General features: G+C 45.6%; 1 protein-coding gene across 3 annotated transcripts in view; it reads right to left on the bottom strand.

The window, feature by feature from the left end:
* SCN10A (sodium voltage-gated channel alpha subunit 10) overlaps window positions 1–21926 on the bottom strand; it is an 84711-nt gene that overhangs the window by 38508 nt on the left and 24277 nt on the right. For 2 of the 3 annotated variants that reach the window (XM_012742156.2, XM_012742155.2), the window contains exons 8-14: window positions 19610–19751; window positions 19262–19459; window positions 18420–18590; window positions 14481–14774; window positions 11198–11309; window positions 4206–4444; window positions 1935–2108 (exon numbers count right to left, since the gene is read on the bottom strand). In XM_012742156.2, the coding sequence (XP_012597610.2) occupies window positions 1935–2108; window positions 4206–4444; window positions 11198–11309; window positions 14481–14774; window positions 18420–18590; window positions 19262–19459; window positions 19610–19751 (1330 nt within the window). The remainder of the gene's footprint in view (window positions 1–1934; window positions 2109–4205; window positions 4445–11197; window positions 11310–14480; window positions 14775–18419; window positions 18591–19261; window positions 19460–19609; window positions 19752–21926) is intronic. The other variant, XM_012742157.2, reaches the window with a different exon arrangement.

The following is a 21926-nucleotide window of genomic DNA, read 5'->3' on the forward strand; positions in this document are numbered from 1 at the left end:
TGGCGGGTGTGGTTGGGGAGTTGTGAGTTGAGCAGCACGTTAAGATCAGGAAGATGGGGACGGGGAGGGAGGCATGTGCCTGGAGAATTCTGTAGGACCAGGTTGTGAAGCAAGCCTGCCTGTTTTTGACTGAGACTTTAGACTTTGTAGGATAGAACAAGAACTTAAAACACCAAGGAAGCCTCTGTTTCCCCCGGTGTACCAAAAATGATCTTATTTTATTAGAAAACTAACTGTAGGTGTGGAATCTTGCTCCCTGGATGATTGTGCCTAGAGGTCTGGCATTGACCATCAGATTAGGTGTCTTGTCAGCATTTTCTAGCTACTTAGAGAAATATACCCTTCTAAAAATGTGGTTTAATTCTGATCTTCTAAAATTTCCAGGCTATGGATAGAGTCCTGAAGGCCCCCTCCACCCTTCTCCTCCCTGGGTTGGTGAGGGTGGCATCAGCTTAGGCAGATGCCATCAACTAGTGGTTCACGGCCCAGATGGTCTTGGGACATGCTTCATTTGACCTTTAGAGTGTTTTATTAAAAAATTGAATTAGTAGCCAGTATTAAAATACTCACATAAAAGTCTGGATTTCTGTTTTTAATGAAAAATTGGAAACTCTTGACAATAACGGACAGGCCACCTCTTTGGCATATGTCACATTGATTTCTATATACACCCCCCTCCCTGGTGTTTTGCATTGCCTTGGGTCTGCCTAGGCGGGACTGAGTCATCTCTGCCTGTTTACCGGAGGCAAATAGCCAGTGGCAAAGTCTCTTCTGTCTGCCAGCTTTATTTCATTGCCTGTAGGCATTTGAGTTTGCTGCCACTGATCCAGTTAAACCAAGTGCAGGGGCTCATTGGACCTGAGCAGGGGCCCCCAGCAGACATTCTGTCCTGGCGTCTCACTGCTCCCTTGCACCAAGGGAACCATTCAACCTCTGGATGGCCCAACACTTGTCAGAACCTTTCAGCTGGCGTTTGTTGAGACTGCTGGCCACTATCTCCTTCATTCTGTCACCTCTCTCCAAAGCTAGACACTGGGCTTCCAGTTGGCACTGGGAGAATCCTGGGGACAAGGGGTTTGTGCTAACTAACAAGTCATGACATTTCTCTAGGCCTCTTGCCTCCGCTCAAAAGTGGCAAGACACCAAACTTCCTCCAGACAGCATGGGGACTTGGGAGAACCCAGTGACCCCAGGCTCTCCTCCGGGGAATCTGACAGATTTGGCTGACACATGTGGCTCTGATAAGAGGGTGGCCTGCAAGGTTAATGGGCCACAAGAGACGGGAATAGGGGAACTTCTCCTATAGAGGGCGGTGGCCTGGAGCTGACTTTGGAGAAGGGCCCGCATGGCATGTGAGGCTGGTTGGGGGCAGATTTGGGGGTGCGTGAGATGTTGGGGCTGTGATTTGGGGCACCAGGGGCTCAGAGAATGATCTCATGGAGGCAGGCAGGAGCTGGGACTCTGCAGTCAGGCAACATGGATTTGAGATAGGAGTCTGTGGCTTGTTTGCTCGCTTGGCAGTGGGGGGAGGGAGACTCTGGGGTCATCCTCCAGCCACTCTGTCTCAGTCTTCCTCATCCACCCAGGTGGGTATTAAAAGCAGGGTTGTTGAGAGCATAAAATGAGATATGTCAAGGGTTTAGCACTATGCCTGCCACATTGTAAGTGCTCAATAAATATTAGCCGCTATGGTTATGGTTGTCATTGTTATGCAATAAGAGAAGTTGGTGCAGATGAGGGGTCCGAGGCCCAGAGAGGAGGAGACAGGTCACTCCTTTGTGTCAGTGAAAAGCTGAGACCAGAGACTCCCAGGAGCCATGCCCAGCCTCCCTCCCACAAGAACTGGGGGCCCCTGAGGACAGTGTCTGCTCCCAGGGCCAGCTTCCCTGGATCTGGCTGGGAGTGTCCCCAGGTCGCCAAGGGAAAAACGTTACCAAGCGGAAGGTCCGCAGCACAGACAGGCTTCCCTTCCTGACCACGCTCAGCTCCAGCAGGCTCACAGTGACGATGATGCAGTCAAAGATATTCCACTTCTTCTGGAAGTAATAGTAGGGGTGAAAGGCAATGATTTTGAAGACCATTTCAGCAGTGAAAAATATGGTAAAGACCTGGGGATAGAAACAAGCTTTCATCACAGTGGGGTCTTTGGGGTCTGGGGGAATGATCAAAAGGGCAACAAGGAAATGTTTTGTTTGCAAAATAGCAAATCCTTCTCATCTCGTTTTTGTTCAGTTTCTATATTATCTGTGGGCTCCTGAGGGTTGGTTATGGGAACAGTCAGTGTGGCAGAATAGAGAAATGTTTCTGAACCAGTGCTCGGGGAATGTGCTTCAGAACCCACACTTCTGTCTTTCCATGTGAGTGATGGTAAGAGTGGAATAAGCAGACAGTCATTAGGGTAATTATCATCGTATAATTGTGTCAATGATGGGTCAGTCTGGTTCAGTAGTTAAAAAGTATGGGTTGTGGGACAACACAGATCCAGATAAAAATCCCAGCTGAGCCACTCCCTAGCTTATGTAAGCTTGGACAAGTGATGCCTCCTTCTGGTACCTTGATTTCTTCATCTGTGTAATGGGCGTAAAATGAGCTAATGCATGTGCAGTTCTTAGCAAAGGGCCTGGCAGATAGTAACCCATTAATAAATAATAGTAATTAGCAAGAACAATACACATTGTCTCTAAGATTTTCTTTTCAGCTCTGAGCGTCTTTTAGTTGTCTTAAATAGGAAAGAATTTTGACACTGGGAGAGGCCAGGGCCAGACTCGTGCCACACAGTAACCTGCAGGGAAGGGAGACAGGGAAGGAGGAAAGCAAAGACTGGGGTCAGGTGCTCTTCCTTCACGTGCTCTCATCCGAGCCTCTCACCAGCCTGGGAAACAGGCAATTGCATCCCTCATGCAGAGAAGGAAATGGGCTGAGAGTTTAAGTGACTTGTCTAATGCCACAAGACTGCACTCTGCAATTCAGAGAGCATCTGTATCGAGCACCCTCTGTAGGCAAGCCAGGGTGGTGTGGTGGGGGTGGGGTTGAGGTCCTGAGTCTTCCAGAGACCTGGGTCAACCCTGATTCCACCCTCACCAGCTGTGCAACCTTAAGCAGGGTCCTTAACCTCTCTGAGTCTTAGTGCTCTCTTTCGTGATGTGAGGGTGATGATAACCTGGGAGACCAGATAGGTCATCGTGTCCAGTGGGGTGGACTCCGCTGCTGTGGACATGAAGGCAGGATCCTTCCTGGCTTCTGCTTATCACGTGTGCGTACATATGCAGATGCACGCACGCACACTTGCACACACACTCACACACATGACATAGGTTCTGTGAGGTGGTTTAGCTTAGGGGTTAAGAAGTGTGGGCTTGGGATCCAGTCTGTCCGGCTTCAAATCCTGGTGCTGTCACCTACTCACCTGTATGATCTTGGACAAATTATTTAGCCTTCTGTGTCTCAGTTTTTCCATCTGTGAAAGGGGATAATAACAGTACCTACCATATGGGGTTGTTATGGGAATAAAATTAGATAATCCATGGGAAGCCTCTAGGACCATGTCCGGCCTTGAGTGAGTATTCAAATAAAGTTGGCCATTGCTATCATTCCTGTGGGTGGGGGCAGTTGCTCTCCCTCTGAGTCAGATACTTTTTTCAGCATGTAATGAAATCATACTAGTATGGGCTGTATCTTGTTAAAAGTAAATAATCCTAACAAACAATGGAGGAAAATTTCAAGTAGCATCGTGTCTAAACTAGCTGCAAAAGAAAAGTTCTGACTGCCTGATGCTTTTGTTGCAACTGCAAACATGTTTCCATGTTCCCTCCCTTCCACCATCTTCCCCTTCCTTCCCCCACTCTTTCTGTACTTAAGTGACAGCGTTGAAAATCATGGCCGCTGTTAATTGCAGTAATAAAAGTAATTAAGCTTGAAGGAAGCTTACAAATCCATAGATTATCTTTAGATGGGAAAGTGACATTTATCCTCACTTCAAAGTAAAGGCAACTGAGACCCAGGGAATTCAAGCGGCTGTCCTGTGTTCTGCAAAGGGCGAACTAGCTGCCTGCAGTTCCGGGCTCTCTCAGTCCACTTTCTCATGTTTTTTCATCCCCAAAACAATTCGCACCAGCTCAGCGAGTTAGCTCAACACACCAACCAATGGGGGCGTGCCCTCCATCCCCCCAAAACCCCTAGCTGTGACAGTGGGGCAGAGCACTCACAGTGTTGCCGGTCTGGAGCATGGCTTCGAAGGCCGGGCTCATGCCGTGGTGCTCCATGGCCATGAAGACTGTGTTCACCACGATGCACAGGGTGATGGTGAGCTCCGTAAAGGGGTCCGTCACAAGCCCAAAGAGAACTGTCTTGAGCCTCACCCACGTGGGGCAGCACTCCCAGATCAGGTACTTCTGAGCCAAGCTGGTCAAGCAGGGTGGGCACCTCTGCTCAGACTCCTCGAGTTCTGCATTCAAGAGGTTGGTCCATGACAGCTGTCAGCCATGTGTTACCTTGGACCCCCATCCCGTGGTCATCTCCTAGACCTTGTTCTTAATAATAACTCCCACCTCCAACGTCTTGATTTCAGCCCTCCCGCTCCCTGGTTACCATTTCCTATTCTTTGAGCTCATTTAGTCCTGCTGCTCCAATCTCATCTCTGTCCCCATCCAGTCCTTCAAACCACTCACCTTACACATTTTTACTGCCCATTACCTATGCCATGTCCTTACTTCATCTTCTTCCTACCACTAAGATTCCAACATATCTGCAAGTCCACCCCATATTCTGCCTTTGTGCTCCTCACAGTGCCTGGGTTGCCCGACCCCTCCCCTTCCTCTGCCACCTGCTCAAGGCCTGCATCATCCCCCTCTCTCGCTTCCAGCCTGTTCCCATCAGTGTGTAAACATGCTTTAATTATATCTCAATTTTGAAAAAGGTCTTCCTGAACCCTGTATTCCCCTTCATCTATTGCTTCCTCAACAGCAAAATACTTTGTAAGAGTTTCCTACACTTAACCTTCTTCATTTTCTCACCTCTTTTTCTCTCTGCAGCCCCTGGCATCTGGCTTCTACCCTTTCCAAATGCAAATGGTCTATTTGCAGTCCTCACCTTACTCTGCCTGTCTCTGATGGCATTTGACAGCGTTTCGAATGCTCCCTTTGGAACCAGAGACCCATAGGACACCATGACGTCTTGTTTTTTCTCCCATGTCAGTGCCTGCTTCTTCTCAGTTTCTGTTTCTGTCTCCCTCTTCATTTCTTGTCTCTAAATGTTGGAGAACTCAAGCATTCTCACTGTGGTCTCTCTTTCTTCTCTCTCTCTCTCTCAGGAATCTCACTGAGCCCCATGGCCTTAAAAAAACCATCGGTATGTTGATTTCCCCCAAATTGTATGTCCAATTTCTGGTCTATTCCTTGAGCACCAGACTAATCTCTCTTGCTGCCTCCATTAAATCTGCACTTGGATGTGTAACTGGGGCCACCTCTATGAAGGACAATTTCATAGCTTTGGGTTTATCTATAAATTCCACTGTAAGACAGGCATCCTGTAGATATATATCAGTCCATGTGGGCAAAGAAAGATGATGTCCATTGTTTACAATAATAATAAAAAAGAAACAACTGGTAAAGTATATTATGAAAAGAATGAGGCAGATTTATTTGTGATGATGTGGAAAAACCTTTGTGTATGTGTGTGTGTGTGTGTGAGTGCTTACGTATGTACAGAATATTGCTTGAAGACTGCAAGAGAAACTGGAAGGGGTGCATCTGGAGACTGGGGAACGGGGAGGGTCTTTAGTGCATGCACATTTGTAGTGTTTAATTTTTTTTACCATATGCATTTTTTTAACAAAAAATCAGCCTGCAGAAATAATCACACACTCTCAACTTTTGCTTTTCCCCATAGGTGGTTAGAAAATGTGTAGGTAGTCATATTTATCCATGTTTTTCTTTGTTTTCTTATGCCTATATCTTGCATCTGAAGGCTTATTGCAAGGCTTGAGAAATACCTATCCGTGTTTTTTTTCTTCTGTAGTTTCACTTCTTACATTTAAAACTTAAACTTTGGTGCATTCGGAGTTTATTTTGGATAAGGAGTAAGGTATTGATCAAGTTCATTTTTTCCTGTCTCTGGTTAATATCAACACTACTTATCGAATAATCTCTCATTTCCCCAAGGATTTGAAATGCCATTTTGTCATAAGTTATTTCCATATATGTCTATATATTCTCATATACATGTGTCCATTTCTCTTCCATAGATCAGACTATTTATTTTTACTACTGTGCTGTTTTAATTACTTAGCATGGGTTTTGGAAATTACAGATGTCAAAACTGGGAAAGCATAGTTTTCTAAAGAAGTTGGCACATCAGGGAGCAAAATCAACAATCTCTAGTTGGAACAAAGGACAGAGCTTCCCTAGACCTATTTTTGGTGCTAAAGAGAAGCATAGGAAGTGGTGCCGAATGAGGAAGCTTGTAGACACGCCATTTTGGCAGGAGACGATCTGTCTGGGAGGCACCATAGGAGAAGAGACTCAGCTTTGTAAGCAGCCTCCACACTGCTGATCCTGATTGACTGTGGAGATACAGAGGCTAAGAGTATCACACACATGCTAGCTTGAAATATGATTATGGCTCCCCCAAAAGAATCTCGTGTAAAAAGTTGATCCAGAAAGAACTTTCCTGCCTTCTTCCTATTGCAATTAAAGAGGTGCCCCTCCTGTTAACGATTAATGTCTCCATTTGTGCATCCACTCCTGCCACTGCAGGAATCTGTTGAATAGTCCCTCTCTTTTTGTAATCTTCAGTCTTTCCCATTCTCCCAAGTCCTTCCCATTTTCCCAAGTCCTTCACATTAGCATGTAAATATGCTGAAAACAAACAAAAAACCCTAAAGCACAAAAACAAAAAACATCTTTTAATTCTACCTACTCCCTAGTGTCATTTTACTATCCCCTCCCCATTATAAACAAATGTCTTGAAAAAGTTACCTATATACAATATCTACATTGCCCTCACCTCTCGCCCATTCTTCAAGCACCTTCAGTTATGGCCTCTGCCTAGCCCCCCACTTCACCAATCCTCTTTTGCTCAGTTAACCAAAGACATCCCTGTAACTAAACCCCAAGCTTCATTTTACAGGATCTTTCTATAGCATTTCCTCTGTTGGCCTTTCTATTCTTCCTGAAGAAATTTAGACTCTTGGTTCTGCCTTGTATTGTTCTGGTTCTTCCCCTATTTCTATGTATTCCTTCTCAGCCTCCTCTGCTGGCTCCATCTCTTCTCCTCAATCAGTAGATATTGTAGTTTCTTAGACCTCTGTCCCAGGCCTTCTTCCCTTCTTACTTGATCCCTTCTATGTCATTCTATTCACTCGCACCTTTTCAAAATTACCATCTCTATTCAAACTGCTTTCAAATATGTATCTGTAGGCCATCCTTGTCTCTAAGGCCTGGACCCATTTATTATAAAGCCAACTTCCTACTGGACATGTCTACCTGGATGTTCCAAGGGCACCTGAGACCCAATATGTCCCAGACTCAACTCATATATTCCCTTTTCATCTTTCCCCAGTGAAGTCCCTGCTCCTTCAAGTACTCCCTTTATGAGTTGCTGCACTTGTATGCCTTCAGTTGCTTATAGAAGACCATATTAATCATCGGGTCCTGAAACTTTTGTCCCTTAGGTAGCTCCCAAATCCTTCCATTTCTCATCATCCCCACAGCCACTACCCCAGAGTCCAGGCACTGCCACCTCGCACCTGGTTTCCTCCCGATTGGTTTCCCTGCCAACGCACCTCCCCTCTCAATTGCAAATGTGGCTCCCCTTCCTCCAATCCTTTAATGGCACCTCAGTCTCTTAGGATGAAGTCCCGTGTCCTTAATGCGGTCTAGGAGGTTCTTTGGATCTAGCCCCAGCTCATGTATCTAGCCTCATTTTGAACACTTTTCCTCCTTACTCTTTTGGCTACATTAGGCTTTTTCATCCCTTCAAACGTTATGCTCTCTTGTGCTTCAGGAACTTTGCAGTCCTTTTGGCTTGGAATGCTTCCCTGACCCCAGGCTAAACTTACTGTATCTCCCTGACCATCCTGCACTTCCCTTTTAAGACACTCGGCACTGTGTCCATAATGCCTTGTCCATTTCCTTCCCTCTCACTAAGCGTGAAGGCAGAGGCTCAGTTGTGCTTACTACTGTGATCCTGCTTCTGGTCTTCAGGTTTGGAAAATTGTCAAATCTCAGTTTGCCAAGTGTATAGATAGTTCACATGCCTGGAGCTCAGTGAATAGCCAAGGTCATATTGGCTCAGGCCAAACTTTCTCAGGCAGAGTCATTCTCAAAGAGGTGGCCTCTGTAAATTCCACCGTATCTCTGACAGCATGAACCATGCTTAATGTATCCCACGGATATAACATCCAACCAGAGAATATTATTAAATATGTATATGCCTTATGCTCAGAAAACCTTGACCTCTTTAACCTAACCTAAGGTCACCTTTACCTAGGTTTTCTTTAAAATGTCATTGCTTCTCCTGCCTTTCCTAGTCTACTCTTTCCTAGGCCTGAGAGGAAGTCTGTCTTACCCAAGATATCTAACTATTCCTTATTTTCTTTCTTTTTAACAGTTCACATCATTTTCAATTAGCATCACTCTCCAAATATCATCTCTGTGCATCACACTCATTCACCAGCAATTCAACAACTATCTGTTTAGGGCCTACTATGTGCCAGGCACTGCTCTTCTAGGTACTGGACATCCAGCTGTGAGCAAGACAGATGTTTCTCTGTCCTCATGGAGTTTACAACCTAGTGAATAACAATAGCCAACAAGTCATAAGTATTTACTTTGTGCCAGTCATGGTTCTAAGCATTTTGCTTGACCTAATTCATTTAATCCTCACAAGACTCTATAAGCTAAGTATATTTCCACTATTTTATAGCGAGAAACCTGAGGCACAAAGAAGATAGTGGATCTCCAAGGTCACGTAGATTACCGTAAATGGCAGAGCTGGGATGCAAACTCCGGAACAGTGTCCTTAACTACTGCCTCTGTTGCCTCTCACTCACCCCAAGACCTTCTTTGGTCTTAACTTACATTGGGATGTGTTTAGGACACATATTTTGTTCATTCCTATTTTATACTTGGAAAATGCATTGTATTTGCTGTTTACACCTGTGGGACTCTCTCCCCACGTGACTGATTCCATTGTTTCACTCAGATTGTTTCTGGTCTCCTTAGAGAGAATGGCATTCCACAACCCCCTTACCTAACATAACCCCTTTTGCAAGACCCAAGTTTTCATCCCCTTCCCTACTTTGTTATTTCCCCGACTTCTTATCACTAGCTGAATATTTATTTGTGTTTATCATCTGTGGTCCCCCCTCATGCTAGGATGTGGATTTCATTAGTGCGGGCTTATGTCACCTTCACCCCTGAATCCCCAGCACCTGGAACAATGCCACACACATAATAGGTGCTCAACAAACATTTGTTGATAAGTGAATAAATGAAAAAAGAGGGAAGGCGGAAGCTTAACAGCTTTGGAGAATAAATGAAAAAAGCAAACCATATTTAACATTTGCTGTTTGATGACTAATAGCAAAAAAAAAAGAGAGAGAGAGAGAAATCCAAGGAGCTTACCTTGCCAATAAAAAAAATTGTGGACATAGCAACTTGGTGAAATTTTATAAAGCTATGAATAAACATTAGGAGTGAACACGCTAATACAATGAAAAGTGATTATTAAATAAGTATCAACGAGAAAAAATGATCTGAGAGAGTTTGTACATACTGCTGTTGAGAAATGGGTACACATTTCTTAAAACACAAACTCAGGTATGCAAAAAATGTAACTTAAGGGTGTTTCCCCCCCCTTAGTTGAATTCAGGTTGTACAACAGGTCCCCAACATGGGAACTTTCTTTTGGTTAATTCAATGCTTGATACTATTTCATTATCTGAGATGGTATCTGAGTTTTGCAGGACTCAAGGCTGGTGGAGGGTGCTTAGCCACTGCTAAGTGTGTTTTACTTGAGTTACAGCTCCCCTCCGGTCTCTGGTTGGAGGGTCTGTGAAGGTGGCTCCACCTCTTGGCCTCTTCAGATTCCCGTTTTGGCTCTTACTTGTTTCCTTCCCTGCCCTTCACTGGGGCGAGGTCACCATCCAGCTACTCTCCTGCCATCATGGAGTCTCAGGTTCTCTCTGAGGCTGCTTCTCTACCCAGCTGCATTACCAGCTAGCTCTACTCTACGGCTCTGTGCCGTGCTGGACATGCTCTCTCTCTAACACTCGTCATTTCTGGCTTCACCTAAAAAGTAAAGCACAGATTGGCTGTTTTCAAATACTTCCAACATTGTTGTTTATCACACCTTTCCTCAACTGAAGACTCAGCCCAGAGCAGGGAGGAAAGCACACAGGGCCCCATCTCAGGGACACATTATCATCCAAGCTCCTTTATCCCTCTTCTAGTCCAGGACAATTTGATTTGTCTAAGGGAGACAGAGAACTGGGTATGACTAAAGTCATATTCTCCATACCCTAAGGCAAAGGATTAAAAGAATTAAAGGCTGGATTAGAACAGGCCTGTTGCTCAGGATGAGGAGGACACACTCATGCTCTCTGGGAACTTGTGTGGACGGGTGGCCATGACCCATTGCCACTCTCTTCCTCCACCCCTTGGCTTAGAACTTAGACACAGTCCTGGGGAGACTGAGTGGATTCCTCCTTGATCGGCCTAACCCTGAATGGACAAGGATTTAGTTAGATCGACTAATACATTTACTTTTTGACTCTCTTCCAATGTTCAGCATAATGTGGGCTTGAGACAGAAATTAAGTTACAACTGTGAAAGTTACGGCCATGAAAAGTATCAGGACAAATTTGTTATGTTAGAAAACTAAAGATGGTTAAATTTCTTGCATACCTGAGAGGTGGTCTGAAATTCTCTGTTGACCTCCAGATTGCTTTTAAAAATCTAGTTTTGTAAATATATACAAAGCAGATACATTAGGGAATTTCAGTCTTTGGATTCTATTGTTTTTGAGAAGTTATGCACATAAAAAAACCACACTGATTAAGGACAATGGGTTCTAGGGCATAAGAAGGAGGAGTGTTTAGGGTCCCAGGACACAGACAGGGGCCCTTTGACACAGGTTAGGATTCCTTTTGCTGCTCACACGGGGACTCACGTTGTCATGGAGAGTGAGCAACACTTACCCTCAAGGACGGAAGTTATGATACTGACAACACTCATTGCCCTTTGGACTCGGAAAGGTTCGTTCAAGTATTCTGCTGACAAGAAATTCTTCTTCTGTCCTGCATCGAATGCCTGCTGAGACACAGACAAAGTCAGGACACTCCCCCCGACCTGAAGTCTTCGGTGGCAAAGACGGATCATTCAATCTCGTACTGGCCAGTCTCATACACAGTCATGCGTCACTTAACACTGGAATATGTTCTGAGAAATGCATCATTAGGTGATTTTGTTGTTGTGTGAACATCATGGAGTGTCCTTACACAAACCTAGATGATAGATACCTACTCTATACCTAGGCTGTACAGTGTAGTCTATTGCTCCTAGGCTACAAACTTGTACAGCATGTTAATGTACTGAATAGTGTAGGCAATTGGAACACAATGGTAAGTATTTGTGCACCCCAACATATCTAAACATAGACAAGGTACACCAAAAATATGGTATTATAATCTTATGGGACCACCATTGCCTGTGTGGCCCGTCATTGACTGAAATGTCATTAGTGGCTCATGACCGTAATTGTGAAGTTCCCAGGAAAGCCATGTTCCTCTGTATTTAGGCTTAGAGAAACAGGGCTGGTGCTTGAACTTGGGGTAAGACCTCAGGCCTGAGGACCAGGGCGTAGAGTTAGGGTGGAACCAGAGCCCAGGCTGGCAGCTAATAGGGTGACCTAGGCTCACCTGAGGCTCTGCAAACATCAGGACAAAGCCTGGGCACCAGGGTGGGGATAGGTCTGCCTCAAGGTTCTCTGGAGTTTCTACCAAAGATAGGTGAAAGCTGTAGCAGCAGTGGGCCAGGCAGTCATTATAGGACTTCCTCGGGGCAGTGCATGTCATGTCTACATCAAGTTCCTACTCCACAATGAACTTCCCTGACCTGAACTTCCCCGCCCATTTTCCTCCCCAACCTACAACCCCAATCCAGTTCCACACAGCCTTTCTTTCTTCAGGGAATATTTGTGTGTCTTGATTGTCCAGCTGTTACTTGTCTGCAACAGACAAAATGTTTGTCTCCTACCCAAAATTTATATATTGAAATCCTAACCCACAGTGTGATGTTATTTGGAGGTGGGACTTTTGGGAGGTGGTTAGGTCATGAAGGTGGGGCCCTCATGAATGGGATTAGTGTCCTTATAAAAGAGATCCTAGAGAGCTTACTTGCCTCTTCTACAATGTGAAGACACAGTGAGAAGAAGTCATCTATGAACTGGGAAGTGGGCCCTCACCAGACACCGAATCTACAGGGGTTTTGATCTTAAAATTCCCAGCCTCCAGTACTAAGAAATAAATTTATGCTGTTTGTAAGTCGCCAGTCCATGGTATTCTGTTATAGGAGCCTGAACAGGCTAAAACACTTTCTGACACAATCTTTTTTGACCCTTCCTTCTTTGTGCCTTCACTCAAAGTTCTGTCTGGGTTCTAAGCCAGGCCCATAACTATAGTCACACACATGCCCTGGACTTAGGGAGTCCAAGGCCCACAGCAGCTGAATCAGCACTGCACAAACCATTGAGTACAAATTCAACAAGCATTTATTGAGTACTTACCATCAGGGAAGCTCCTAGGTACACAGTATACAATAAATATAATGGAAGTTTAGAAAGTTTCCAAGCATGAGGACTCAGTGAATGATAATAGTAGCTATTGCACTATTTGTTATTTGTCAGACATGAAAATGTAGGCACTTTATTATTTCATTTAACCCTTCTGATAACTTGAAACCTTTTTATAAGTTGAGACAAGGAGGCTTGGAGAATTTAAGGGACTTGCTAAAGGTGACTCAGTTGGCAAATGGCATAGCTGGGCCTGAAACCCTGGTCCATGCAACATGGAAGGGCTTAAAGAGCTAATCTTTCAGTAGCACAATTTAACTAGAATGAATCAAGTTCAGAATATCTAGAAATGTGATAATCTCAGGAACAGATGAAAAGGGTGAGGAGCCTCTCACAAGAGACGTGCAAAATGCCTCCAATGAGGCACCACCTCCTAGAGAGCCCTGCAGGCTGGCTTTGACTTTAGGAATCTCTTTTGGTGATTCTCTGTTTGCCCTTGAGACTTACTTTCTACCTTCTCTGCCCTTCTCTGCACCCTGTGCAAAATGCATCACCCTCACCCTCTGGTTCCAGTCAAGTTTGGTCAATGGAAGGTGCAGACAGGACATCAGAGAATAGAAAGAGAGACAAGTCAGGTATTTATTCCTTGGCTTCTTCCCTGCTGGGCCGTGGCTGGGGAGCAGCTGTTCTCCCATGCCTAAGGTCACAGGTTCCATCAGGAAGCCTCTGACACATAGCTCCAGCTCCTGCTGCATTCTGATTCTGGTCCTTCCCTTTACCCCTGCAACCTATGTGTATCACAGCTCTCAACTGTTGCTAGTGTCTAGGCGATTCAGTGTCCCTCGTTTGTTCCTTGATCCCAGCCCACATCTCTGTAAATATTTCACTAACCTCTCTCTACTTGCCCATTGGAGTGGTCCATCTATTTCTTGCTGGGAATTGAATACCATGGCATCAAATCAAGACAACTCCATCGGACTTATCTGAGTCAGTAGAACCACATATTGTTCTCTTTACAATTCTGCTTGCAAATTTCTCTGTATCCCTGGCTAGCCAGAGAGGGCAAATGAAAAACTCTAGAAGCATCATTTATGGAAACAGGAGGGAGAGCTTAAGTTAAATCATGGCTCCCAATCCAATGAGAGTCCCTGTTTTTCTATTGTACTCTGTAATTATCCTATTAAAGAGTGCCGGTCAGTTAGTCGCAGTTGCCTAATTTATACATTTTGTCAAGCTATTTCTTCTCTGAGTAAAGCAAGGGGGACTTTGTTTCTACTAAGGTCTGCCCTGAGAACCTCTCAGAATTTTTCTGGGTCCCATTTGCCCAGCCTAGGGTAGTTTGCTCAGAATTACAGGCAGGAAGAGTTTTTCTCAGTTTTTCTCATACACATCTAGGGAACAAGAAGTCCTATCTCTAAAGCACTAATGAGTGAGGACAGAAAAACACTGAGAAGAAATGTGGGGTCAGATGCAGAATAATCTGTATCACTGTATTGCAGGGTAAACCTGAGGTCAACCTAATCTCTCTCTCTGGGTGTCACCTGCCCTGTCTGTAAAATGGGGGTAGGCTGGGAAGTGTTGGACAGAATGCTGGCTAAAGAGCCTTTCCATTGGTGACAGTCAGGGCTTCTTGGCCCATGGCCTGTAGCTGGAAGGCAGCCTGAGAGAGTCTGGAGCATTCACAAACTCACCGAGACTTCATTGGCTCCAGGGACAAGCTCACTAGTGGGCATTGTGGGGTGTCCGTCTTCTCCATGCCTGGAGCCAGAGTTGGGGAGTTGAGGCAGTGGGCTCCTAGGGCGAGGCCCTTGCTGGCCAGCACCTCCACCCAGCAGCAGGGAGCCTCGACGGCTTTCGTGGTCTCCAGGAAAGACTCCATCATCCGTGACTCCATCGGGGAGTGAGATATCTTGGCCAGGGACCCGGAAATGGAACACACTGCCATGGCTAGCCCGGCGTCTTCCAGAGGTGAGGCCTAGGAAAGACTGGGCATTGCCCCCAAGGGAACAGGAAAGAAGGCAAGTTGGAATCTAGTCCTCTGCCAAGTCTACAGCTCAAAACTTCCCTCCACCCAGCCCCATTTCCCTGCCCTTATTCTCATGACCTTCCAGTAGCTAGATAAAGGCACAGGATCTAAGAAGTGTGTTAGGTAGACATGGGAAGGGAACAGGGGAAAGGAGATTCTAGACAAACCTGGTGAAATGCCAGGAAAGATGAGAGATTACAGAGTGCATGAGTTCATCTTGGCCTTGGAGCATCATGGCGAAGAATATGTCAGAGGACAGCCTTGTCACCTGGATGAGCCAGCTGTTTAGCAGCCTTTGGCCATAGGGCTACACAAATCTGTCTTAAGTTCCCTTCTCCATATGCAAAATTGTGACCTAAGAAGACTATTATGCACACCAGTACTGGAACAAACTTGGTGAGTGGCTGTTGAATGAACGAGTGCACTTCATTGTCTGAAAATTGGGTTGTACAATTCATTAGATCCAGTCTATATGAGTATGAGAGCTTTACAGTGTAAGGCTTCCAGGATCCCTTGAGGCAAACTTTAAACGGTCAACAATGGAGAGATTGAAGAAAGAATTGCAGCCTAATTTCCTGGAAGAATAATGCTATTCCTCCAAATCAATGAACATTTCCCATCAAAATCTTCCTTTGAGGGAACTGTGTGGCTTATGGCTGCCAGAGAAAAAGAGCTAATTCATAGGCCCAGAGCCCTGAGAGTGTTGTTAGCATGCTGGGTTAGCAAATTCCCATGACCACTGTGGGAACTTGACCGTAACAAGCCATAAATTCTGTCCTTAGGTCATATATAGTATTTCCAAAATCTAAACACTGACTTCATAGCAAACTCTGATTGTACTCTTTGACTCCTCCCCTCCTTAATTCCGTTTATTTACTAAACTATGAAAGTGGAGTGTCTTGCCACTCCTTACTTATCCGCTTAGACTACCGAACTGAAGTTTCTTTTCTTTTTTTTTTTTTTTTTTTTGAGACAGAGTCTCGCTTTCTTGCCTAGGCTAGAGTGAGTGCCGTGGCATCAGCCTAGCTCACAGCAACCTCAAACTCCTGGGCTCAAGCAATCCTCCTGCCTCAGCCTCCCGAGTAGCTGGGACTACAGGCACGAGCCACCATGCCCGGCTGATTTTTATATTATATATATTAGTTGGCCAATTAATTTCTTTCTATTTTTATGGTAGAGACGGGGTCTCGCTCAGTCTGGTTTCGAACTCCTGACCTTGAGCAATCCGCCTGCCTCGGCCTCCCAGAGTGCTAGGATTACAGGCGTGAGCCACCGCGCCCGGCCTGAAGTTTCTTTTCTTGATGATTTAAAGCCCAATCCTGTTTGGTAATAATCATTGCAGGCCTAGTATTATTAACAGAGTACTCTTTGCCTAGAATACATGTCCAAGGACTACAGAACTCATAGAAATCTATTTTACAAGTCCTTCCCAATATTGAAGCAAAGGAGCAGAAATAGCAAATACATATTAAAGATGAGGACCCTGAGCTATTTGCACTTGGACACCAAGTAAACCAATGAAGAAAATGTTGGTTCCATATTAGACAGCCAGTGCCTCCTTGGACACCAGTTGTTTTCAGAATTAACCTATTTGACAAAACATGGGCAATGTCCTCTGAGTCTAGGCATTTGAGTTGCCTTAAAATGCATCCTTCAAGCAGGCCAGCTGGTCCCCTGTGGGTTCCTGGAAACTCCTGCTGTGTCTCTTCTATATCTTACTCCCAATCTTTATCTCATTGCTATTGGTCAGAAAATGGTTTTATATAAAACTGCCTAAGGTCTATTTACCAGATAAACATAACTGAGAAAAGAGGAAGGGGATCTCTTCTTGAATCGGCTCTAATGAATCAGTTAGCATTAAAGAACGACCCAGACAGGGCCTTCCTGTCTTTGCACAAATACATTCTTCTTTCCTCTACAAACTCTCTACAAACTCTCTTTCCTCTACAAACTGTCTACAAACTCTCTCTACAAAATACTCCTCTACAAACTCTCCCCTGTCTTCAATTACTAGAGGATCCCCTATACACTATTTATTATTCAACTCACTTATTCTCTCCTCCCAGAAACCTTTCATGATATATACCCACCCCCATAAGAGCGAATGTTTCCTCCTCTATTTCCAAAACACTATGTATGTATCTTAAATACAGTATTTAACACATACCTGTTTTTATATCTGCCTCCTCCCCCCAAATAGAAATCTTTGAGAAAGAGATCATATTTTAGTCATCTCTTTATACCAAGCACCTAGTATTGTTGAATGAACAATAAACGGTTCCCTTTTTTTCCTTTTCAAGGTAAGCTTCACTGGAGAGAAAAGAATATACACCAAACAATTATTGGACAACCAGGTGCTAATTTGTGTGACGATGACTGAATGGGGAAAATTAAAGCCCAATTCAGAGCGTCATTCAGGTTTTTGTGGCTGCTGTGATTCATCCTGTTCGGTGATTGCCGGAGCCCTAGTCAAATCTTCTTTGAAACATTGTCTAAACTGTGGCCCATGCATGCCAGGTGCTGCACAGAAGAGGCGGAGAAAGAAAGGGAAGGGCACAGATGCAGATTAACAAAGAAGTGTGGGCGTGTCACTGAATACTGTGGGCATGCAAGTGTGTCTGTGTATGTATATCACACATAAATCTGGGGGCTGGAATGATGGTGCTGCAAAAAAGTAAAACACCCTTCAGGTGAGCACAAGAAAAGAGATTGAGAGGGAAGGGGTGGGGTAGGAGACCTGAAAAATAGCTATGTGGATCCCTTTTCCACACTATTATTGTGGGAGCCACCCTCCCACAAAGGGGCATTATCTCTCAGGCCTATGGAAAGGCAAATTTGGGGTACTCAGGACTTTCAGGGGGCTTGGAATTGTTGGAGGAAACTTGGTGAGGGAAGTTGGAGCGGAAATCTCGGAGTTGGAGACATAAAGTCCTCATGGGAAAAACATAATTTCTACAGGGTTTGAAGTGAGATACTGAAGCCATTCCCAGGCTGGATTGTGTCACATAAACCGGTGCTGTGCCAACAACAGGGGACAGCTTGAGCTGCAGGGCCTGTGGCATGAGGTCAGAAACTATACTCCATGAATATGTACAATTACAATGTATCAATTAAAAACAAACTAAAATTACTTGATGTCTCAGGGGGGAAAAAAAGCGCTTGTGAATGATTTCAGCACCATGGACAGGGAAGTCCCCCGGCTTCAGCACTGCAGATCAGCATGTTAGAAGGAAGCTGAACTTTGTCCACAGACACCTCAAGGTCAGCATATTCAATATGGACTTCCCACCTTCCCTAAAAACCAGGGTTCCTCTTCCAGTGCCCTTGTCTTAGAATCACCGCCCATCTAATTGCCCAGTCCTGAAAGTTGGAAGGCATCGTGGGCTCCTCCTTCCTTTTTCCACATTCCACAATCCCAATCTTATTGACTCTTCCTCCTGAATAACTCTTCTGTCCTAGGGAAGGGTGTCTGGGTTACTAAACATCCTCCTAATTTCTGTGCCCCCAGCTATCTCTCTGCTGCCAAACTCTTCCCAATTCAACTCATTGTCCATAAGAGCTGCAAAGGTGGGTAATGTTTACAGCACAGACTTGAGCCCCTTACCATCCTGCGCTGGTTGTAAGGCTCAGGCTGGGGTGATTTGTTGTCATCTGTGGAGCACTCCGAGACTCTTGGCTTCATTCTGTGCTTTCTCTCACTGGCATTTTTGGAGGTTAATGGTGATCCATCGTGGGAACGGAGAGAGGCTGTGTCAACCCCCAGTGCTGCTAGCACCTGAGGAGAGGGAACAGCAGCTGCAACCAACAGTAACTGTTTGGGCTTAGCATAAATGTGTCCCCAGACATTGGTGTCATGGGGGTGAGGGTCTGAAACAGAGAAGGTCAAGGGCTAGGTCCTGGTTGGAAGAGCCACCTTTGTATCACCTCTCTCATTCACACCCTGTAGGAGACTCTGTTGGTGTCCCACCCAGGTCCCTTTTACCAGGTCTGCACACCCCTCCCCAGCTGCTTGAATGGTAGCTGCCAATGGCATTCTGCAGAAAATTTCTTTTGGCTGCCTGCTCCTGGGGCAGGTACAGGGGTATGTATGAGAGGCCAGCCCCTTTGCCTCAAGGTAGGGATAACTGTGGCACAAGTCATACTCCAGAGCTCCCCTGGGGACCTGGCTGAAGCTAGTCTCCAGCTGAGACCACTCCTTGTTTAGTTCCACCCCTTATTTCCTTCACTCACCTTCTCCTGAGAGCACTCCCTCAATAACTCACTTGCACGAGAATCCTCATGCAGGTTCTTTTTAAAGGAAACCTGACCTAAGATGATTCTTGAGGTGAGATAAAACCTCTTACAGTTTCCTAGGATGGCAGCCTTAATCTAAGCGGTCGGTCCAGACTTCTGTCTGAGAACACACAGTCTGCAACTGACTTCACAAAGCTTCTGCCCCTCACAAACCTCCTGCTCCTTCCGGAGCATCTCAAGGGCCTCCTGGAACTTCTTCTCCTTTGCTTCAATTTCATCAATGGTGGCCTGGTTCTGTTCCTCATATGCCATGGTGACCACAGCCAAGATCAAGTTGACCAGGTAGAAAGATCCCAGGAAGATGACAATCACGAAAAAAACCATATAGATTTTCCCAGAAGCCCTCAGGGTCTGCGGATTGAAGGGGAAGGAGAGAGGCCTGTATGTACCCATAGCACATGAGCCCCAAAAGTTAAGGCAGGCTCCTCCAGGAAAAATGTAGTCATGCAGCCAACCCATCAGCCTCCAACCAAGTCTGTGCAGGGACATGCAGATCGGTACCTGCTGGTAGAGGCGTTCCCAGGAATCCTGTGTCATGAGGCGAAACAGTGAGAGGAAAGCCCAAGCAAAGGAATCAAAGCTGGTGTAGTTAAAATCTGGGTTGTCAGAAGTTTTAAGGCAGACATAACCTTCAGGGCAGTGGCTGCAGCAAGAACAGAGAGGGCCACCTATTGCACAGTTCCTGCTCACTGGGGGCAAAGCAGCCTGGGGCTGCAGAAAGACCACAGGGTTTGAAGTCAGAGATCGGAGTTCAAGGCCTGGCCTTCCTCTTATTAGCTGAGTGACCTTGGACACTTAGTCTCTTTAGGGCTCAGTTTCTCTCATACATAAAATGGGAATGCTAATGCTTTCACTTCAGAATTCCATGCACAGGGGAGTGGCCTGGGGAAGGCCAGCGGACCGCGCAAACATGACCCCATAAGGTGCGGAGTTCTGCCAGTTCACACTAGGGAAGGCAGAGTCAGTAGCAATAATGCAGACTTAAAACCTGAGCCTGTTGGCACCACCTGCAGAGTTGTCTATCAGAGGAGGACTCCCATTAGCCAAATTCACTGACAAATTATATAAAACAATGAAAATAACAAGTTTCCATGTACCGAGCACTTACTGTGTGCCTCTCTCTCCCCTAAGAGCTTTACAAACACTGTAATTTAATCATCTTGACAATCCTTCCTTACAGATGAAGAAGCCAGGGTTCAGAGAGAAGTCAGTTGCCTAAGACTGCACAGATGCCAAGCTATTTGTTTAAAAGGAGGAATAGAACCATTAAATAGCCCAATACTTTTGTCAGCCCGGCCTGCTCCTACGAAGACAGGTCAAACTCAAGATGACTGCCTGGCACGAAGGTGGAGAGTGCTAGACTCCTCTCTCTCTCACGGTAAGGGACGAGTCAACGTCAGGAAGCATCTGTCAGCCCAGGGGCTGCGAGGTGCTCCCACCCAGCCCAGTGGAGAGGGCCTTGTTGAGGCAACAGCAGTGACTTGTTCGAAGGTCAGGATTCCTGCCTCAACACTAGCCCTTGGGGCTGTCCTTATTCCTGACATCCATGAGAACACGTAACCCCAGGACCCCAATCAATTGATTGGGGCTCCTACAATTTAATTGTAATCAATTTCAATTCTATCTCCACAATGGAGATTGCGAGTTCCCCGACTCGGTAGACCCACACTTAAAGGCAGTCTCTTGGTTTGCTCTCCCAAGGGGCTAGTCAACCCACAACCTGTAGGTTTCCTAATTAACTCTTAGGGCAGCCTTATTTCTACGTCTTCTGTAGAACCCCACTGTTGCCACTACCTATGAACAGCTCACTGCTCCATGTGTCAACAGCTAACAGCTCTGAGGATTAAATGCGACCACTGTGCAAAGTTCCTTGCACGGTGCCTTCAGCATAGTAAATATTAGATTAATATATAAAATGAAAATTAAAATTCTTGGTGTTTTTAACCTTAGAAGCTACTGAAAGGATGGACTGGAATAATATATGTGAAAAATGCTGAAAATAATCAAGTATTTTCTAGTACGCATTTTCTACCTTGAGACCCCAGACTTCCCTCCCACAGTGCCATTGGTCACTGTGGGCCTCTGCTCGTGTCTCGGGCTTCTCAGCAGCCTAGCACAGGACCGGGGTTGGCATGCACTGCGCAAGCCTTCAGGGCTCACTCTGCCCTTCGTCCTGGGCTGGCCTCTCCCTGCCATCCCAGCCTGGTCCACTCCTCCGCTGCCTGGCTGGGGTCTGCCCACAGCAGGCCTGGCCTCCCTGGGAGCTGAGTAGGGCTCTAGATGGAACCCACAACTTTTTTTTAATTTCAGCATATTATGGGGATACAAACGTTAAGGTTACGTATTGCCCTTGTCATCCCTCCTCCCTCGAGTCAGAGCTTCAAGCGTGTCCATCCCCCAGATGGTGTGCATCACTCTCATTATGAATGTATATACCTACCCCTTCCTCCCCTCCAACCTGCCCTAAACCCAATAAATGCTTTTTTTTTTTTTAACATTTTGGTTACATTTTATATCTTTGCCTCTCCCTACCAAGGGTTAGAGGTATGCCCTTCCCCTCCACAATACTCACCACATCCCTCGGATGTGGGTCTACTCCCCAACTCCTAAATCCCTGGTGAACACCACCACCCTTTGAGCACCATAGTGTTAATCAGTCAGTACCAATTTGATGGTGAGTACATGTGGAGCCCATTACTCTGATCTTGTGTCACCTCACTTTGGATAACAGGCTCAAGCTTAATCCAGGATAATATAAGTGGTGCTAGCTCACTGTCATTTCTTAGCATTGAGTAATATTCCATTGTGAACATATACC

Source organism: Microcebus murinus, chromosome 1 (genome assembly GCF_040939455.1).
Source record: "Microcebus murinus isolate Inina chromosome 1, M.murinus_Inina_mat1.0, whole genome shotgun sequence".
Taxonomy (NCBI): Eukaryota; Metazoa; Chordata; class Mammalia; order Primates; family Cheirogaleidae; genus Microcebus; species Microcebus murinus.